The sequence below is a fragment of the Ailuropoda melanoleuca genome, chromosome 19 (genome assembly GCF_002007445.2).
Source record: "Ailuropoda melanoleuca isolate Jingjing chromosome 19, ASM200744v2, whole genome shotgun sequence".
NCBI lineage: Eukaryota > Metazoa > Chordata > Mammalia > Carnivora > Ursidae > Ailuropoda > Ailuropoda melanoleuca.
This window is the reverse complement of record NC_048236.1, coordinates 31,026,733-31,048,368: the sequence shown is the minus strand read 5'-3', so window position 1 is coordinate 31,048,368 and position 21,636 is coordinate 31,026,733. Positions and strand designations below refer to the sequence as shown.

Below are 21,636 nucleotides of genomic sequence, written 5' to 3'. Positions count from 1 at the left end.
GCAATTCCTCTACCTAGAAATAACAAATATCTACGAATATTTTAGAATAATTCCCTTGAACCTAACTATATGCACTTGAAAAATAACCTTCTCTAAATGCTTTTACCCAAGTGACTATATATAACTACCTCAAGAAGGAAATATAGCTATAATTTAAAGCAGAAGTCCCTTTTGATCATAGTTTTTAGCATCCTAAGGTTTTCTCTGAAAAATCTGGAAAGAACTATTCACCAAATAAAAGTGCTATTATGTGGGATAGTATCTGTCATCCCTAAATGTATTTAAGTCAGTTTTCTCCTATAACAAACCAGGATGCTATGTGAATTGACCAACTCTACCAAGTGACAAATGGTTTAGCTATTTATCACTTAAGATTATAAATGATCACTATTTTATAACATTTACTATTATTACTGCATTTTATTCATCCCTTGATCTTTTTATGGTTAACCAGTGCAACTGCATAATTACTTCACTGCCTGATATAATTGACAGTCCTAAGTTTTCAAAGAAGGGAGACATTCAGCTTTGCACTGTGTGTAACCCTTCAAGGGCTTGGAATCACTGAAAAGGTGGCTATTTTTAGCTTAAATTTTGGACTATGCAGTAAAATTTTAAATGCAACCATACTGTCTACAATGTCTTACTAGAATTATTAAAGAAGAGAAATCAAAGAACCCCCCCCCAAAAAAAAGATTTAGAAGTTCTAGAAATATACAGATTGGCCATTCAATAATCCCTCAGCAATGAGGGTTTTACAAATCTGTTTGCTGGAAACAGCTTCACATTTGTTCCCCAGAGTTTTAAAATGTGAGAGCTATTTATGTATGTGCACAGTTACATTCTGTCCCCTTAAACAAAAGGACACTTAGCCACTGCTGCGTTCTAAACTTCTAGGCTTCTCAACACTGGGTGTTGCTCTAGCCACTGCACACATGATTGAAGGCCAGGCAATGAAAACCACAGCCATAAGCCCCAGGACAATTTGTGTGTGTATGCATACATACACACACACACACACACACACTGAAACATAACTGGTAATGCAAAAAAGGGTTTTAAAATCTTAAAAAAAGAAGTTTAAAAGTTTAAAAATCTTTTTTTAAAAGAAGTACAACCTATGTAACACAAAACTCTGGGAGAATATCCTTGATGGTACACGCGATTCGGCAGCACCGTGGGAAACGAAGATCGCTCCGGAGAAGGGAGCCTCTGCAGGGGGCAAACAGCCCTTGTTCCACTCTCTTTTGGAAGTACTGTACTTATTTACCTTATTTTAAATACATATACAAGGCATGTTTAATGTCGTATTTGCTCCCAAATCCCCATTAATCTAGGAGATCTTGATCTTGCCAGGTGGGTCTTTCTCATTAAAGCATTTTTCCAAAAACATACACCCCAAAGTCAGCATGCAATTAAATCAATTTTTATAGAATCATTTCAGGCCTTTAATAATTTAATTCAATGTAATGAAACTAAAGTTTACTGAAAGGCTAAAATCACTGAAATGGTTAATGAATCTCTCCAGATCCTTAATTTACCATTTGGGGAACAATAAAATTTCCCCCTTCAGCAGTTATTTCAAATAGTCAAACTTGTAAAAATTAAAAGCTGTCATTCATAGAAAGGGTCACTTTATCATTCCTTGATTGGTAAAACAGCTAACAAGTAAACGACATCGTTAAGTCACATAATTGTATTTTCATCTTTATTTTGTACACAATACAAACAACTAAACATTCACTTAAGGGAAAATTTTAAAGTTATTTTAAATACATTTGGAACTTGTTGACATTTTTAAACTATTAAGGATTAATGTCCAACACAACCAACAAGTCATTGAACGATTCCCAGGTAGTTTGCCAATAACTAAAAACAAATGACACACGAGAACAAGCAGCAGCAGCCACGAGCAAAAACAACCCATCTTAAATTCTTCTTTTACGGTTAAAAGATATAATCACTGAACAAAAAGATGGTACTTATGTTCTTGAGTTTTTTCATTTTTTGTTTTTTTTTTTGTTTTTTTTTTAGTTCTTGGACATTTAAGAACTCTAAATTTGATTTACCAAGAATCCTTCCTATCTAGATCTAATTCCACTGTTACCTATCCATAAGATTTGATTGCAGAACATAGTAGTTGACATATTCCCACAACGTAGCCTCAGTCAGTAATTACACATCCCAGTTTTCATGGAATGACCCCGATTTATGCCTGGTGTCCGAATCTGGAAGATAAAGTATATGATCACTTCATTCCCACTGCTAGTGCCAAGACCTCACTGTTCGTAGGAAAGGCTTCCTATTCAGGCAATAGGACACAAGAATTGGTGGAAATGGGAATAACTTTGTAAACAACTGGACCAAGAAAAGTGGGTCTAATTTCTCCACTTTCTACCAGTTCACCTCTCTTTAGCCTGACACAGAAGCTGAAACAATGGTCCCCACATATTTGTGACCATTTCTTCTTTAGATAAATGTATCCTAATGAAGATGTCAGCTCTATTTGACATACAGATGACCAAAGTCTTCATGAAAACCAATGCAAAGATGAAATCATCTTTAAAATGCTTGACCTGCAGAGAGCATGAAAAGAGAAATATCACAGGGGATCATACTCTACCTGTAAGACACTGAAAAATAAAATAAACTTCACTAATAAAAATCTTCACTAAAGAGGCGCCTGGGTGGCTCAGTCGGTTAAGCCTCTGCCTTCAGCTCAGGTCAAGATCCCAGGGTCCTGGGATCGAGCCCCAGGTCAGGCTACCTGCTCAGTGGAGAGCCTGCTTCTCTCTCTCCCTCTGCCTGAAGCTCCCCCTTCTTGTGCTCTCTCATTCTAATAAATAAATAAAATCTAAAAAACACACACAAACACTTCACTAAAAACAAAGGACTTCAGGTTTTATCTATGAAATAGCTATCAATTTTTAAATGTTCTAGACAGCAGAGAGGCTGCTGGCCTTACAGCTGTAAGGCAAAAGACTTTCAACAGACAAACCAGCATACACCTGATAAGCCCAGCTATCCTTCCCTGTGACTCGAGGGAAGCCTCTCTATTTGCATAACATGGAATTCTATACTCTCGGGAAACATTATTTTAAGGCTAAGTGTCCCTGAAGAAAACAAGTTCATTAGCTGGAAGCAAGTGAACTAAGCCTTGGTTCTAAAAGAATCTTTCTTTCTTTTTTTTTTTTTTTTTAAGATTTTATTTATTTACTCGACAGAGATAGAGACAGCCAGCGAGAGAGGGAACACAAGCAGGGGGAGTGGGAGAGGAAGAAGCAGGCCCATAGCAGAGGAGCCCGATGTGGGGCTCGATCCCATAACGCCGGGATCACGCCCTGAGCCGAAGGCGGACGCTTAACCGCTGTGCCACCCAGGCGCCCCTAAAAGAATCTTTCTCGTAGAGGTAACACACAAATGATGTCAGAGAGAACTCTCCTTCATCTTATTAACTAGATGCTTCTTCATGAATGAACAAATAATATTCTGTCCCAATTTTCAGTAACAAGGCAAGCAGTAAGAAAAGTCATTCAAAATGAACTTTTCAAGTGCTTAGCAAATTTCTTCAAATAGGATAACCACAATTTCAAGATGGTTTTTTTTTTTTTTTGAGGATGTTTGTTGTGAAGGTAAAAAGGAAAATTAGCCTACTCTTAGGGGAAATAAAAAACATTTTATGGACTTCCACTTGTTCATTTCAGGTTTGGGAAAGAATGTCTTTCTTTAGTATGTGTCCTAGTGATCCCCCTAGTTTCAATTTTAGTAAATTATCCCTAACAGCATCATTAAAACTACCGTTAGCTATGACATTCTTGGAGGAAATTAACAAGGCAGGGAGAAGTGTCATCTATAACACCTCATTCCATTACACCATTTAAAAAAAAAAAAAACACCAGGAAAAAATATACACTCAGGGACTTCATACTGATAGATGATTCCCTTTAAAAATGCATCACAGATGGTATTAATTTCATAAGTTTTTTAAAATATCACCTTTGATCAACTGTGTGAAAAAGCAAATAGCTGCCTCCATCTAGCCTCATTCCTCTACCTTCATCTAATATTTCAGGGCACTTCTAATGTTTGCCTACTAGGATCGAGAAGGCTTTCATAAGCACAAACTACCCTGAATAATGCTAGCGTGTCCATGGTGAGAGAAGAATTACAGTTTTGCCGCAAAGATCCATCATGTTTGCTGAGGCTAGCAGGAAAGGCAAAGGCAAAAGAAAGGGAGGGAGGCAAGACGGCAAGAGAGAAGGAAAAAAATAAGGCACTGTTGGTCTCTGGCGGGCTAACGAAAGGAACCCCAGTGGCATGCTCTCTAATAGGAACATTTCACTTCACCTACACCACTGTGGCTCCTGGGACTCTAAATATAGGTTAGGCAAGGTCCTAGTTCTATAAAATACATGGGTTTTATTAAAATGGGTACTGGATTCATTAGGTAAATTGATAGCTGCACACATAATAAAACATTCCATCAAATGAAAAGGGTATTTTATCAATATTTGTATAATAACTTCATTATTTTAATGTACCTGAACTATGTTTTTGGAACTGCCATAGGAAAGCTGGTTTTAATAAATTATAGGATCGTGTGATGTTGGAATATTTTTCACAAAACACATTCAATTTGGTCTGCTATGCACTCTTAGGTAGAAATTGATGCCCAGAAAAATTCATGGTTGGAAAAATAGAGCGTAACTTTATTGTCAGGATGCAGAGGCAGGGGATTCTTCGGTAATGAGTTGAAAAGGTAAGATTAAGTTTCAATTTCTTTAACTGCTCATATTGAATTAACCATTGGTATTTTAAAAGGAATAGATTAAAGGAGAAAAATGGTGCTAGAAAATTTGAATATACAAGCCATCTCAGGGAAAACCAAGATTCTCTCTGACTGGTGCAGAAAGCACTCAAAATACAGGCATGGGGTGGGAGGGGCACCTGGCTGGCTTAGCTGGTGGAGTGTGCGACTGTTGACCTGGGAGTCGTGAGTTTGAGTCTCTTGTTGGGTGTAAACGTTATTTAAAATAAAGTCTTAAAAAAATATACACACATGGGGAATATTTTAGACCATCTGTAGTCTAAGCTGGGAATATAAAATTGATGCAGGAAAAAAATGCAGAAATGTAGTTATTAAGAGGGTAAACAAATCCTACCAAAAGAAAGCAAATGATCAGGACTTATAAAAAATGATACAAAAATGATACAACTATAATTGTAGATGATATAAATAATGGACTTTGAAATATTAGTCATCTCAAGGCACTTCTTAAAGCATAAATATTTAGACCCTCTAAAGTGAAGTCATGAGTTATACCTCCCCCCTGATAATTTTGATAAAGACAAATTCTAGGCACCATCTGCAATATAGAACTACCCTAAATAGCAAATATCATTATATGGTCCTTTAAAGGATTAAAACAGAAATGCATGTTTCTTCAAGTGGATCAAGAAATAAAGTGCCTTCTTTGACATAACTTGAAAGAAAATAATCAAATATTCAACATTTTCCCAATCAAATGCAAATTTTCAGACCTTTTGCAAATTAAAACATCTTTAACACTTTCATTAATATTGATAGATTTAAAAAATCAAAAGTTATAAACTAGATGATTTATAACTTTCATTTTCAACTGCTTGTTTTTGAGTAAGTGCTGATTTTAACTTGTCTTAATTTTCACAAGTGTTTAGATTCAAACCGAGCAGAAAATTCATTAGCAGTAGTTAATTTCTCTTTTAATGTCTATTTTAAACGCAAGCATGTTTTGGTGAGCTGTGAACTCATTCATGAAAAGAGGTGATGGCCCTTGTAACAAAGCATAAACTAATTTGAGCTGTAAATTTAATTACACTAAATTACCAAAGTAAAATGAGCTTTCAACAACAGCAACTTTACTGCCCACCAAGAAGCATGACAAACTAGTTGAGAATTTCAGTTCTGTCTCCCAGAGGCCAACCCAGCTCCTTACTAATTGTGAATACAATGCTGACAAAACACACCTAAAATTTCTTGACAAATTTAATATGCTTCTCTGTATTTGCCTACAATGTTACAAGGTGGCCAAGAGGGTCAGCCAGGTCATGGATGGACGCTCTGCTGTCCCTCACTTAGAAAATTTTAAATAATTTTATTGTAGTTTGAAAACCTTAAGATTATACATTAAAATATACAAATTTTAAAAGAAGGGAAACTATTTCATGCCAAATAAGGAAATGAAATATTTTCAAACAATTATAATTTTGAGGATACAGCTAGACCTTCAAGAATTGCTCTGAAAGTAAACTACAACTCTCGAGGTGCTAAAATGTAATTTAAAGGTACCAAATCATAGAAATCAGCGTCACTTTCAAAAGTAAGTAATGCTTTTCTTTAGAGAATCTATTTTACTCATTAAATAGTCTATTCATTCTAGGGAAGTTCACTGGTAACTACATAGAAGTAAATATCTTGGGGCACCTGGGTGGTGCAGTTGGTTAAGCATCCGACTCTTGATTTCGGCTCAGGTCATGACCTCAGGGTCCTGGGATCAAGCTCTGTGTCAGAGTCTACTTGGCTCTCTCTCTCTCCTTCTGCCCCTTTTCTCCACTCACTCTCTCACTCTCTCTCAAATAAATAAATAAATCTTTAAAAAAAATAAATGTTTTTTTTAGCCTCACTAGAGAATTAGGAGGAGAAAAAAAAAGTATTGCCACGTTATTCACAAGAAACAACTTTGTCAAAAGGACACAAAGTAGCAATGTGAAGGACAACAGCACATGATATCAGTACTCATTTTGGTAGTTAACTCATAAACACAAAACAAAACTTTCGAGTGGGGGGAGTCAACAAATTGGGGTGATGTATACAAAGGGCAATAGTCCAATGGAGCAATCGTGACTAGCAATTTCTATATACAACACAAACCAGCAAGATAGCATTCTTCTTCAAAGAAATTATTAATAGCAGCGATGATTGAGGGCAAACAATTCATTTAATTACTTGAGTGCCTGCTTAGTGCCAGGCGGGGCTCTAGCCACCAGGCTTACAGACATGAACAAGTCACACACGGTCCTTAAGCTTATGAAGCTTGCCTTCCACTGGGGCAAGAAGGACACAGAACAAATAAACATGACACCTGCAGACAGTTCAAAGGCTATGAGGACAGTAAGCCAGAGTAATGTGATGGGGGAAAACTCGGGGGTGGACAGCTACTGTAGATGGGACATCTGGGACAGACTTTCCGAGGAGGTGCTAGTTCAAAACTGAGGTTACTGGGGAATCCACATACTCCTTAAATAACATCTAACGCATGACTAAAGACTACATGTTTGTAACATAACCTTTCACTTGAGTACACATCCTTTCAAACATTCCAGCAGTTCATTTTTCCCATCCAACTGGCAGACCAGTCAGTCTTAAGTGGGATAGATAGGAGTGGTTTTGGAACATCACCAAAAAGGACACAACAAAATGCTGACCAGAGGTTACAAAGAAAGGGAGAGAGGAGGGAGGTACATAATGAATGTGACTTTGAATTCAAAGGGGACCACTTCTGACAGGGAAAATATTAATAACTGTGTGAGGGAAAGTGGAGCACTTTATCATTACCCAGAAAGATGGAATGTGGATAATCGTTCTTCTGACTGGCTTACATCCAAAAAGATTTCAAAAAGAATGACAGCAATCTCTCAAAAAGCTAATACCAAAGGGAGGGAGAGAAAATAAGCAGAGATCCAAGGTGAGTCTCAGTATCACTGACCAATTAACACGGGAAGATTAAATATAATGCTGTTTTCACTTTTATAATGAGAGCGATAAATCAAATAGACCATGCATGTGAGGGATGGACTAATGGAATCTATGTAGTAGGGTTTACTGGTTTGAAATCCATCTCATATCACAAATCTGAGTGGGCAGCCGCTATCACTAAGAACAGCAATTCCCCAAACTCAAATGTACATGATTAAGGAACCACGTCAAAGTAAAGTACTATGATATTTTAAAAATCAGACTTATGAGCAAAATGGGTTTTCTTATTTAAAACAGTTTAGCAAGAACTGGAAAATTTACCATGACGTGTATGAGACACAGCTAACTACAAAAAAGCTTTCAATTATTATAAATGCTTCTGTACACAGAAAACAAAGAAATTATGAGGAAGAAAATACAGATCCAAAAAAGTCATATTTTGTAAGTTTTTTCCTCTATATCTAGATATACATATTTTTTCTATCCACAAAATTAGGCAAGTAAAACACCTGTAGGCTTGCATACTGAGTGTTTCATTTAATATTATATCCATAAAAATATTACCACGCTGTCAACTATTCTTTTAATGATTTTCATAAATCTGTAACATTCATCATATGGATAAACCATAACTTATTCAACTATATTCCTGCTGTCATTAATGTTATTTCTAATATTTTCCTATCAAATGACTGCCACTGAAACAAAGGCCCTTCCACATTTTTGTGTGAAACTCCAAAGTGAGGATCTCTAGAATTCCTGAGTCAGAGGAAATGCATACTTTGAAGAGTCTCAGTACTCATTCCCAAACCGATTTCCTAGAAAGACCAATCCATTTGTACACCCACCCTGAACCATTTCAACACGAAATACAATTTATTTTTAAGCAGTACCACTCTTATGAGTCATAGATGATAAGTATCTCATTTTTGAAATTTACATTTTTAGCCATAAGTGGCATATATTTTCATGTTTACTGGCCACTAATAATTCTTAAAAAATAACCTGTCTCTGACTTTCTAAACAAAGGTGCTTTAGTTTCCTTATTAATATTTAAGAATATTTAATACAATCTTTTGTCATATGCCTCAACACTGACCCAGTTGTCAGTCTCTTTTTAATTGTGCTTGTTTTTGTCACACAAATATTTTTCACTTTATGCAAATATATTAATCTATGACAATAGGGGGATCTTGCTGTTTTTTACATTTCTGCTCAAAAATTTTTTACCCATCTTGGGGCACCTGGGTAGCTCAGTAGGTTAAGCAACCAACTCATGATTTTGACTCAGGTCATGATCCCAGGGTCATGAGACAGAGCCCCAATCAGGCTCTGCAATCAGTGCAAAGTCTGCTTGAGACTTTTCCCTCTCCCTCTGCCCCTCACCCCCCCAAATAAATAAATCTTTTTAAAAAATTTCTTACCTATCTTAATATCACTTATTTTCTACATTTTTGTTTTAGATTGTGTGGTTTTCTTTTTGTTAAGTTCATTTAGAGTTTATTAGAAAAATGGAAAACAACCAGCAAGTTTAAGAGATTTTTAAAACTCAACACTAGGTGGGTTGGAGGGGTAAGGGAGAGGACAAGGATGAAGAGGCAGTGAGGGAGAGGGGTTCAAAAGGAGAAAATGACATACCATGTTGAGTGAATAGCATTTAGAGACTGATTTCTACTTTATGCCTCTCCCTTTCCTTTCTCAAAAGCATGTTTCTTGAAGTCATGTTTCCTTGTCTTCACTCATTCACTCACCAACCCAAATACAAAATGGCCTCCATCCTGGCTACAACCCTACATTCATCAAAGTCACCAATGTCTTCCAGTCACCAATGTCTTCTAATTAAAACCATCAGTCTCTAGCTGACTTAAACTCTGGAAGAATTTAATAATGTTGGCCACATACTCTATGGTGAAACTCTCCAGGGTTGTCTTTGGTAATGGCTTTCTCCTACTCACTTCTTTCTCCTGGCCACTCCATCTCATAGTCCTTCACAGCTCTCCTTCCTCTCTTTCTCATAAATGTTGATGTCCCTGGGGGCCTCTTCTTTAGAAACTTCCCTCTTAAGGCTAGCCTTTTCTTATGTGATCATACGCATACCCCTGACCTCAGCCATCCCCATAAGATGATGAATACTTAATCTTTTCCTACACCTAATAGATTCTCTTCTGAGCTGCAGACATACATTTTCATCCTTATCTCAAATTCTACAAGTCCAAAATGAATTCATCATCTTCCACAAAAGATGTGCTTAAATCTGTTTTCCAATATTCCCCAGCTCAGTGAAATGGCACCTCCATTCTAAAAATCACCCAACCTAGAAACCAAGCTAAGCCTTCTTCTTTTTTTTTTAATAATAATTTTTATTTTGTTATGTTAGTCACCATACAATATATCCCCAGTTTTTGATGCAATGTTCCATGATTATTTGTGTGTAACACCCAGTGCACTATGCAATACGTGCCCTCCTTAATACCCATCACCGGTCTATCCCAATCCCCCCACCCCCCTCCCCTCTGAAGCCCTCAGTTTGTTTCCCAGAGTCCACAGTCTCTCATGGTTCATTCCCCCTTCTGTTTACCCCCCCTTCATTCTTCCCTTCCTTCTCCTACCGATCTTCCTATTTCTTATGTTCCATAAATGAGTGAAACCTAGCCTTATTCTTAACTCCTGCCTGCCTCTCTGTCATCCACGTCAGTTCCTGCACAACTCTTGTCTCATCAGTCAGCAAGTCCATCTTTCAAATTCTCCCTCCTTTAAAATTCACCTTACTCTTCTCCACCGCTCTCAAGCCCTTGACTTAGAAGACCCCCAAATCTCTCATTTAAATTACTCAGATAGTTTCTTTGTTAATCTAACTTCCTGCCTCACCCCTCACAATGCATCTTCAACACAAGTGCCAAAGAGTTTTTTCCTAAATTGCACAATCCTTCTAAGCTAATTTCCTGCTTAAAATCCTTTTAATTATACCCTTTTGCCTTAAATAATGAAAATAATGACTATTGTTTTCCTACTACAGATGGTCCCTGATTTACCATGGTTCAATTTGCAATTTTTTGACTTTATAAAGATGTGAAAGTGATATGCATTCAGTAGAAAGTAACCTTCGAATTCTGAATTGTGATCTTTTTCCAGGCTAGAGGTACAATACTCTCTCTCATGATGCTGGGCAGGGCTGCGAGTTGCAGCTCGCGGTCAGCCAGGAATCACGAGGATGAACAACCCATACACGTACGACCATTCTGTTCTGCATTTTCAGCACAGTATTCAATAAATTACATGAGATATTCAGGACTTTATTACAACATAGACATTGTGTTAGATGATTTTGCCCAACTGCAGGCTAATAAAAGTGTTCTGAGCACATTTAAGTCGGCTAAGCTACACTGTGATGCTCGCTAGGTTAGTGTATTAAATGCATTTTTAAGTTACAAAATTTTCACCTTATGATGGATTTATTGGGACCTAACACTGAAAGTTGAGGAAGAGCTGTACTTCCTATTTGCCGGGAAATTTATGAGGAGTATCTTAAATACATTATACGGGGACTGAATTTTATGATCGACGCAAGACGGCTCTGCTCTGCCATCTGTTTCTCCTCCACACAAAACAAACGCTTCAGTATTACATATGAGATTCTTTACCGTCTAAACCCTACCAACTTACTGATCCTCACCTGGTGTTACGGCCTCATCTGCTACTCTTCAACCGTAACCAAACCACTAGAAATCTCTAGAAAATCAATTCTTTTTCCTGCCTCCTTATTCCTTCTGCCTAGAATCACAACCCACCTTCACCTCAGGGTCATACACATCCTCCAAGAGTTAACTCAGCTGACCTGTGGGTTAGGTGATCAAGTTGTTTTTATAATCCCACAGTCCTCACAATATTTCTCGACGCAGGCATGTACACTGTAGACTATCTGTTTAGCATCTATTTTTGCTACTAAATTTATGTCACTAAAACAAGAGCTCCATTTTGTGACTGAAATGCCCAAATTGAGGCTGTGTGCAGAGCACTCAGTAAAGTTTGGTTGCAGGAATTAATTATCATTCAAGAAATGGCCAGTAGGACAGCACACTGAAGTCATAAAAAGATGTAAAAAGTAATAGCAGAAACTCTGGTTTGGGCAGATGAAGATCTTTAATGCCAACATTAAGATCTTATTTCTACAGCCCAAGAAGACCTAGGAGAGGTATTCAAACAGAGGATGGGCAAAATTTGATGTGTTTTAAGGAAACGGTGAATAGTAATGTGATAAGATGTGAGAGGCTGAGGGGTGGAGATAAGCAGGGAGACAATTTAAAAAGTCCAGAAAGGGATGTCTGGGTGGCTCAGTTGGTTAAACATCTGCCTTCAGCTCAGGTCATGATCCCAGGGTCGTGGGATCAAGTCCCATGTCGTGCTGCTTGCTCAGCGGGAAGCCTGCTTCTCCCTCTGCCTGCCTCTCCCCCTGCTTGTGCTGTCTCTCTCTCTCCCTCTCTCTGACAAATAAATAAAGTCTTCAAAAATGTTTTTAAAATTAAAAAAAAAAAAAGGTCAGAAAGAGTTGAGGAAAAATAGAGTTCATTTTGAGATAAGCTGATTTCCAGAAACCGGCAGATATCCATGTGTTAGTGTCCACCTTTTCTCAATGTCTCATGTGAAAAATCCTTTCACATATACCATTTTCTCATACAAATTTCTTATCACTACCAAAACTAGCATGAAGTTGAAATTTTGAGTCTAATGCTCCATAGGCAGAGTAAGTCCTAAAGATTTTAAATCTGAAAGTTTTAAGAACAGCCATGCAAATGATTGGGATTGCGCAAGAAGGAATGGGGAGATGAGGGCTGAAGGTAGCACCCTGGCCACAATTACATGACTGAGCAAAGGAGAAAGAGACATTGGCATGATCCAGGCAAGGAGGAGGACCACCAGAGTGTCACCTGGATGGAAGCACAGACCACAAACAGTGATGTAGCAACCCCAGCCATGATGCATCCCTGGAAGGACTTTCTCTTTGGTTCCTGTCTATGGCCATAGACACTGCTTGATGAACACTGAACAGGCTTCCAGGCAAAATTCCATTTAAAAAGAGGCCATCCTCTATTTGAACACTGTGTTATACTGCTTTTCTGATATTCTGGATCCATCTAAATAGATTTTCGTATAGAACTACACTTCCCCTGCTTGTTACATCTGTTGTTGTTGGCAAATGCCTTGCATTGTTGATTTAAAAAAAATTAATTAAAAAAAATTAAGATTATAAAATTGCAGTAAACTATTCATCAAATTACTACTCGGATAGCTTTCTCCGATGACTCTTACTTTACTACACCATAATTTTAATTAAACATTTTCCACAATGATAAAAACGCAAGACCATTTAGGAGTTTCTCCCTCTCCTTCAGACTGATGTTTTTAAGCAGAGTGTTGGTAAATTTGGTAGGAATAAGAAGTTTATTTTTAAAATTTCTTCTGTAGAATCCTTTCTAACATGAAATGGTAAGAAAAGCAAAATTCCTTTACTTGAAAATTATAAAAGTTTCCGTTTACACAGTGATTTGTGTAAACCCTATAAAAATCCTCTCAAAGTATTAGAATATGATTACCTTAAAAATATATGTCAGTACACACAGTTTCTGAGTTCTTATTCTAGGAAAAGAGACCGCACAGAAAGGATGGAACAATGGTATGGAAACTTACCATCCTCTCCAATTGGACTCTTTATTGCAGACTTATTGCTTCCATGTGTTAAAAAAAAAAAAAAACATTCAAACCTTTAAGCCAACCCCAATCCCTAAAATTTCTGGCGCTCTTCTTAAGCATTGAATCCAGAGGAAAAAAAAAAACAACAACAAACCAAACATTTTTTTTATCACAAGCCTATCAAAGTCAAGATTTATTTCATCATTATGGGAATGTGTTCGAAATTAATAATAAGGTTTAGTTTCTTCAAGGCTTAAAGAAATTATACTATTTAAAGCTGCTAAACACCACATATTATTTGGCCTTAATATTTAAATAAATAATGCCTATTTTGAACATTGCATTGTAGAGCATATATTATAAATTAATTAGAGGAATATTAAAATGGATGAGGTTCACACATTTCTTTTTGCATGGTAATGATTTTTTTAAACCTGTGGTTACATAAAGATGAGGAATACAAACATCACATATAATTAATTTATATCATTTTCTGGAGCAACAAAATCTTTGCTCAAACTACACAATGAGGTCAATGAATTACTCTGTTGTCTTTGCACTTTTCTACAAATCAGGGTGCACGATGGAATGCATAACTCCCAAAAGCAGCCTATCTCCAACTTTCAGTGTGTGTCAAATGAAAGAAGGAAAAAGTTCCCTCACCCCCAAAGTGAGAACAGATGGGAATGTAAAATTAGATGGGAAGAGACAGTGAAGCTCTGGATGACCGACCAAGAAATCTTCCCCAGGGGTGGGGGGCCAAATATACCAGACCTCAGTTTGCTCTGCCTCCCAGTTAATCTCCAAATTCAATCCAATAGGAATGCAAAGCAGTTCTTAGATTCGATGCATTGGTTTTGATTTCTGTAAGCATTCATATAAATTTCATGAAGAGGCTATTGACAAATCCGTTTGAAAAATGTTATGTTTAATCACTTCTGTGAGTTTAACATGACTTCGAACTAAGTCTGTTAACAATGAGGTTTTTTTTAAATAAAACAAATGGCTTTATGAAAAAGAAACAAAGGGCATAAACAAGATGTGGACAACGAATTCCTTGTATAATGGAAGAGCCATCTGCCATAAATTGAAAAGTTATGTAAATAAAGTACGAATACACTTCATATTCATTCTTTTCATATTTTATCCATACAACTAAAAAAAAATAGTAATGCCAGCAAAACCTAGCAGAAAAATGTTCTACTGATAGTCAATCTCATATAGTGTGATATAATTTTTTCTATCTGAAAATACCAACTATAAACTTAAAAGAATACTCCCTACAGTGCCTTCTTGTCTTCAATATTTTCATGTTTAATATGGGTAATAATTTAAAATTTAAGGGAAACTGAAAATGGTGCTCTCAGATTCGAATGTATTTAAAAACAGTAGTTTTATTGTGAATCATCATTCTCTTAAAACATTGTGATATTAAAAGCAATTTTTTGTCCAATTAACCATGACCTTTTGAAGAACTACCAGAAATCTTCCACAAAATAGTGCTCGTGGAGCAGAGTTTTTGGTGTGTGCTCATTTTTACATAACATTACACTCATTGATACAACAATGAGAATAACTCAGTATTTTAATCAATTTCTAGATCATTCTCATCCATAATTTCAAGCTTGTTTTCCAAGACAAGGTTCTCTGTGTACCTTTTCCCTGCTGTCCCAGAAAACTGGCTTTCAATATCTTAACAACTGTTCTTTTTTTTAATCTTACATTGTAGTTTATACAACAAAAAGAAATGTAGAAATATGAATCATTCCAAGTGGTGAAAGCAACTGCACCTCACACGTAAGTAATTTCAGGGTAAACAATCCAAGGCGCTGGGGATGGGATCAAGGTTTCACTTATAACAGGGAACGAGGCCTTCCATAAAAAGATGCTCAATATAGAACACGGATTTAGCTGAATCTGTGCATGAAATAATTACTGAAAAGCAGATTTTATTCTTCAGATTACCCTGAGTTATGCGCAAACATTATTACCGAAAAAGGAAAAAAAAATCTCTCAAGGTGTCTTTTTCCCCCCTCTCTTATCAATACATAAAAGCCACAATAGGCAAACATTTGGGGATACTGTGTTGATTTTATTAAAATCCATTTTCCATACGTTACTTAAGCAGGAACACCTGTATTTTTAAATTCACCCTCATACTAATAAATCCAAATACTAATCCCCCAAAACATCACATGTAAATCCCTCTACGTTATTGCCTTAATTCATTTTATAGTTAGTTGGTTGAATGATTTTTAACATGGAACACATAACATTTTATAATAAATTTAAAACTTCTATTTTCCTCTTGGGGCTCGGGGGAGCTTTGAATAGAGAATGCAAATGCACAAACTCAACATTTACTCAAGACTCCTGTCCGAGCTCCAGATCTTCCACTGTCCTTTTAAACTGGGTGAGTCAAACACACGCTGGACAACAAGCGCTAATGCGTAAAAGGAACAGGGTCAGATGAGGTCACGATTTGTCAGGCTGTAGCCTCCAGACACCTATGGGCATATTCTTGGAAGTCAGAGAGGGTTACAAGGTATCTTCACATTATGATATAAATATAATTATATTTTGGATAATCTCGTTCACAACTGTTACTGCCGATCATTATCACATAATTTCAGGATCTGATTTTAACACCGTGGTTATGATCTTGTTCGTGTGAGCTTTTTGTAATGACTGTGTTTTACTCTAATAGGGTGTTCCTCAAACTGAAATTCACAAATGTATTCTTGAAGCCTGATATTTTTCTGTTAACACAAGTCCACATACTATACAAGACCGATAGATACTAAATTAGATGATCTTTCTAATTCTTTTCCAGTCTGAAAAATACGTTACACTCCACTGCAGTTGACTAGTAATGTGAGGAGACCCAGCTCAGGCACACTTAGAGAAAGTGGACTTCCCAGGAGGACGAGTTATAATTTCTAATTCTATGTTTCTACTTGTTTTCTTTTTACATTTAAATGCAAATGAAATTTTTGAGATAACAAAACAGCATTCAGGGAGCAGAATGAATAAGGCTATCAGATCAAAATTCTCTTACCAAGTCACTATCATTTCAAATGATTTAGTGGACTACATATTAACTAGGAGTCAGAAAATTCCAGTTTCTTTTTCCAGTTTTGCCTCTGACTTGAAATAGCATCTTGGTGTGAGAGTGATTTGTTCCCATGACCCCCATTTTTTGTTTTTTTGTTTTTTTTTTTTTCACAAAGTTAGTACATTATGCTACTCAATGAATAAAATGCAAAATAAATACGAGGCACTCATGTTATATAATGATAAGTAATATGCTTCAAATTTTAATTTATATAATAAATTTTAAAAACTCTGCAAAACTCAAATATTTGCTTTTCTTAATTTTGTTGGTGACAATATAAATAATGTATAAAAATAACAGTATAATTTTTTTACTATAAATTAGGGATTATATTGATCTAGTTTTAAAAACATTAATGTTTAAATCTGCTTCATCTAATTTTAAAATATCTACAATGCTGTCAATTTGCACTTAAAGATAATTTATTGGTAGAAATCATTGTTAACTGGTTAAAAGTTTAACTTATAAAAACTTATCATTACTCATATATCATAATCTTATATCAAATTTTTAAACCATATATTCTTGAAGGAATTCTCAACTTAACATGTATCTTAACAATAGAATCATCTTAACACCAGTAAAGAGAAGTAAAATGTTTGCAAACTGCAAAGATATTCTGAATTTAAAATGTATATACTTTACATTTAAAATTGTTATTGAATTTTTAATTTAAAATATTAGGAAAAATGAAACTCATTTAAATCATCTTATTCTTATCTGTGATATAAATGCAAACAAAAGTTTTAAACAAAAATCCTTCATAAAGCAGTATGTGGGATTTTTCCCCTTATTTGCAGCAGTTTCTACCTTTTAAAAATAAGGTTTTAAACCATTCTAAAGCATGACCAATAGCATAGCATAATATAATTTGATTATTAATTAAACTAATAAAATCACATTGATTTTAAAATTATTTATTGAATTTATATTATTGGCTTTTGACAGATGCATTTTGTTAAGGTGAAGGATGTGAAAATCTAATATCAACATATTGCATAGTAAGTTTAAGTTTTATCAAAAGAGAAATACCACACTCAGATTTAAGAGTTTTCGCTTCCTGTTCTCCTAGCAAACATAACTAACATCAGTTTTGTAAACTCATTTCAAACTTTCTTCTTCCTAAAAAGGAATTTTCAGCTTTTATTACTTCAAGATTTCTTTTCTAGAAGATGTAATTAGACCATTAACTAAAGGACAGTGGAGTCGAATGGAAAACGTGCATTTCCAAAAAGTGCATACTTTTATATATTGTGATAAGTAAACTTTTTCTTGGAATAGACAAGTATAATTGCACAAATGTTAAAACCAGCGCCAAAAAGTTACTCTACCTGAACTGTGGAGCTGATCTCCGACGCAAAGCCGCCTGTCAACGGAGCCTCATGACTGATAAGCAATCGCCCTGTTTTGATCACAGACTGAAAGAGAAAAGGAAAATCTGATGTTGAAGAGAATACATATTTTCAAGTATATGATGGCAGCTTTGATTAAGGAATAAAACCAATGTATTTCAATCTAATAGATAATTAAAAATTAGTAATACAGTTTTATGCCAAATAAGTTGTAGCTCTCTGTCACTGCACAGTTATTTGATATTTGCACGGTACAAAATTCTTCAATATAGTTTATAATCCTACTACAAAAGAAAAATGGGATTTGCAATTCTGCCCGTAAAAGGCATTCTTTTATAAAAATACTTCTGTGTTACAAACTAAATGACTGTATTTCACCTTTTTAATCTCCAAATCATTTTTTCTTCATATTACCTTAAGAATGAAAGTGCTTTTTTTGGGTTCATTTTCGGGTGTATTTGCATATAAACAAACAGCTTTGGGAAATATTGTTTTGTGGAGAAGGAACACATGAAAATAGCACGTAAAAGCTGTAACTCAGGAAAAGCTCAAGCTACTAGATATTCGAGGAAACCCAGCAGGAAGAAATCACTGCAGAAGTACAAGGGTTACAACCGTCTTTGTTCATGTGCATTAAAATCTGGTTAACCACCACAACTCCATTTTAACCTAGCAAATGTCCCAAACAAAAGACGTACTCTCAATACTGGCCCAGTGTGGTTGTTCACCCAGGGTGACATACTCTGTACAATAATAAATCAAAAAGAATAGCTTATGATATCATAGCAAGATACCAGCTGTGTTGGAAGGTAAAAAATATTAAAATCAACAGCAAGTTACTGCTTCAAATATGTTGAAGAATTAACATGTTACCAAAGAGCAGGGGTAATGTCTCTGCTACATGTCTAATAATTTGATACCAGCTTTCTTAAATTATACATTAATCTTTTGTGAATATAAGATCTTCCAAGCAAATATGCGTATATAAATTAAAAGACTGCCTTCATTCTAAGAAATTAGGGTTTAAAATCTTAAAAGGAACAGATGTTAAACTCCAAGATATGGCCAGTAGCCATGATAAAAATAAGTTATTGTATCTCCTGAGTAAATAGTGACTTAAGAACATAAAATTTTATGAACGCCTTAATGAATACCATCCCCACCCCCAGTGAAATGCTAACCTTGGCATACTGGTATTTGGATTTTATGACTGTGATTAATTATGCCATTTACGAAAGTCACAAATTAAATTTTAATGCACCTGGTTAGAAATATACAGAGACAAAAAGAGTCCACAATCACGATAAAAACCCAAATGTGTTCTCAAAGTACTCACTAAAAGAAGTCCTGACCTAATGGACTACCAGTTAAAAAAACAGATTTAACAACTAAACCTTTCTTATCTCTGAAACCCAAAAGTCTGCCAATGTCTAAGTGCCCAAGGATGATGTCACTAAAATCCATCCCAGCTAGAGGGTGCATCTTAAAGTCCTGGGAGGTAGAAATGAGAAACTTCTATAAAAATGCTACTGTTACCTTAAACCTCCACACAACAGAATTGGTATTTTTTATTTGAGCTGAGTCCCATCCAAGATCGAATGACAACCTTCAGAATGATCCCTGAGGGCCAATAAGCAACCAGGGAAGAGATATTAAAATAGCGGGGGAACGAGGCACAGATGTAGCCAGGACAAAAGCTTCCAACCCTCAGAGTTCATGCAACATGATGAAATCCAGAGACCTCCCGAGTGTCCTTCAGCAGGAGAAAGGCTAGATAAACTGAGACACAGCCATACAGTCAGATAATACGCAGCCACTAAAAAAGACTAAGGACTGGGAAAGATGCCTATGGTAAATGAACTGATAAAATGAGCAAAGTGCAGAACAGTAGAATCTCATTAAAAAAAAAAAAAAAAAAAAAAAACAACAAAAACAAAAAAAACCCAAAAAAAACAAAAAACCCACCACAGCAGTGGGGACACCAACATACACAGCTGTACGTCCTGAGCCAACGTGTAAATAGTCTGGCAGGATTCATTCCAAACTACCAAAACTTGTTTCTTCTGAGGAGTGACGTGAGGGAATTGTTGGGAAAAGACTATGTAAAAAGTATTTTTATATTATTGCAAGTATTCCCAATAAGTCAATATTAAGTAAAAGTAAAGCTTTTGAATTACAAGTACACATTGTGTTGTAGTCATAATCTCCTCAAAAAACCTAACAACGTTTTGTTTGGTTTTTCACAGTACTATGGGAGTAGCTTCCGGTACCAGAGAACCCTAAGGTCCCAAGCCCCAGCAGCACGTAAGCACACTGAAAACACAGGGAGTCAGCCTTCCCCTGCCAGTCTCCGTAGACTGCGCTCCAGGCAGGATTAGGACCAGCTCACCTCTTGGCCCTTCAGCTGCTGGATCCTAGACAACACGGTCAATAAGCTGTTAGTATCAACACCAAGAGCTAAAGGGTAGACACAATGAAAAGCAATAACACCGTGAGTTGATGGAAATTGTTAGGGTATACAAACCAGTGAGAGACAGTGCAGCACGAAGAGAGGAGTCAGAAATCACGATCAACATCAGCAACTGGCTGTTCCATAAGTTGCTATGTGCTGGGCTGTGAGCTGAGCATTTCAGATCAGTTACTTCATTTAATTTGGAAAGCACCTAAGTTTCATTTTTGCTTTTTAAAGTTGACTCTAATATCAGAAAAGTATTAAAACATGTAAAATAAAATTACAACAAAATTCTGAAAAATGCCCAAATTAAGAAGTAACAGTGATATTTTGTGAGTCAGATCATCGAAGAATTAGCATATATCATTAATGACTGAGTCTATAAATACAATACAATAATTTTGTAAGATACAATTAATTTCAACTTGATATGTGCTTTCTAATTCACAATTTTAACTTACTAGAATTTCTGAAGATTATTTTCTATACTCCTTTGGAAATTATTAACACTTTGTTAGTATTATGATAATGAGATCATCACAAATCTAGAAAATTATAGACAGTTTTACTCTATTCTTTGTGATTCAATTAGATATTCTGATTAAATTACATGTTTTTGGTCAACTTTAATAGGCATTTAACTTTCACACATTTAGGCACTATGATACACAACAGACAGGCTATGCTGCTAGCCAAATTTAGCATTTTGAGGTATTTAGTAAAAATTAACATGGTGCCTTTTAAACGGGGACAGCCGTTAACCTTTTTAAAATAACTAAAGATACAAATACTACTTTAAAATTCACTTTCTTTAGAAGAAATTATTTTAAGTTTCAAGTTTTCTTCCGAGATAAACCTATTTCACCACTTGAAAAAAAAATTTAAGAGGATTTAAAGAACTTTTCAATATGAAAAGCTGAACCTATCAGAGCCAGGAAAGATCACGTAAGGCTGGATTTTCCAGTATCTGCTTCTTCAACTTGGTGCCACTAAGACCTGCTCCAGGATTCTGGCCTCGGGCAGATGGAGTCCCAGTGAGTTAGAGGCAACAAAGGGCACGAGGGAAAGCAAAGCCAATTAAAGACTAGGACTGTGAAGCATCGAACTTTACATCGGAATCCGGGGATGTACTGTATGGTGATTAACATAATATAATAAAAAAAATCATTAAAAAAAAAAAAGACTAGGACTGTGCACAACTGCTCTCTGCATCCCCTACCACGAAACAAAAGGGCTTTGTTTCCTACAAAGGCTCCAGAAGATTCGTCAAGAAAACTTTAAAAGCAATTCTGGA

General features: G+C 35.8%; 1 protein-coding gene across 5 annotated transcripts in view; it reads right to left on the bottom strand.

Moving 5' to 3' along the window:
* The window catches only part of BCKDHB (branched chain keto acid dehydrogenase E1 subunit beta), a 219,265-nt gene that overhangs the window by 43,168 nt on the left and 154,461 nt on the right, over window positions 1-21,636 (bottom strand). For 4 of the 5 annotated variants that reach the window (XM_002916298.4, XM_019796469.2, XM_019796471.2 and 1 more), the window contains one exon: window positions 17,870-17,956. In XM_002916298.4, the coding sequence (XP_002916344.3) occupies window positions 17,870-17,956 (87 nt within the window). Of the gene's footprint in view, window positions 1-1,835; window positions 2,229-17,869; window positions 17,957-21,636 lie in introns of those variants that run through there. The other variant, XM_019796470.2, reaches the window with a different exon arrangement.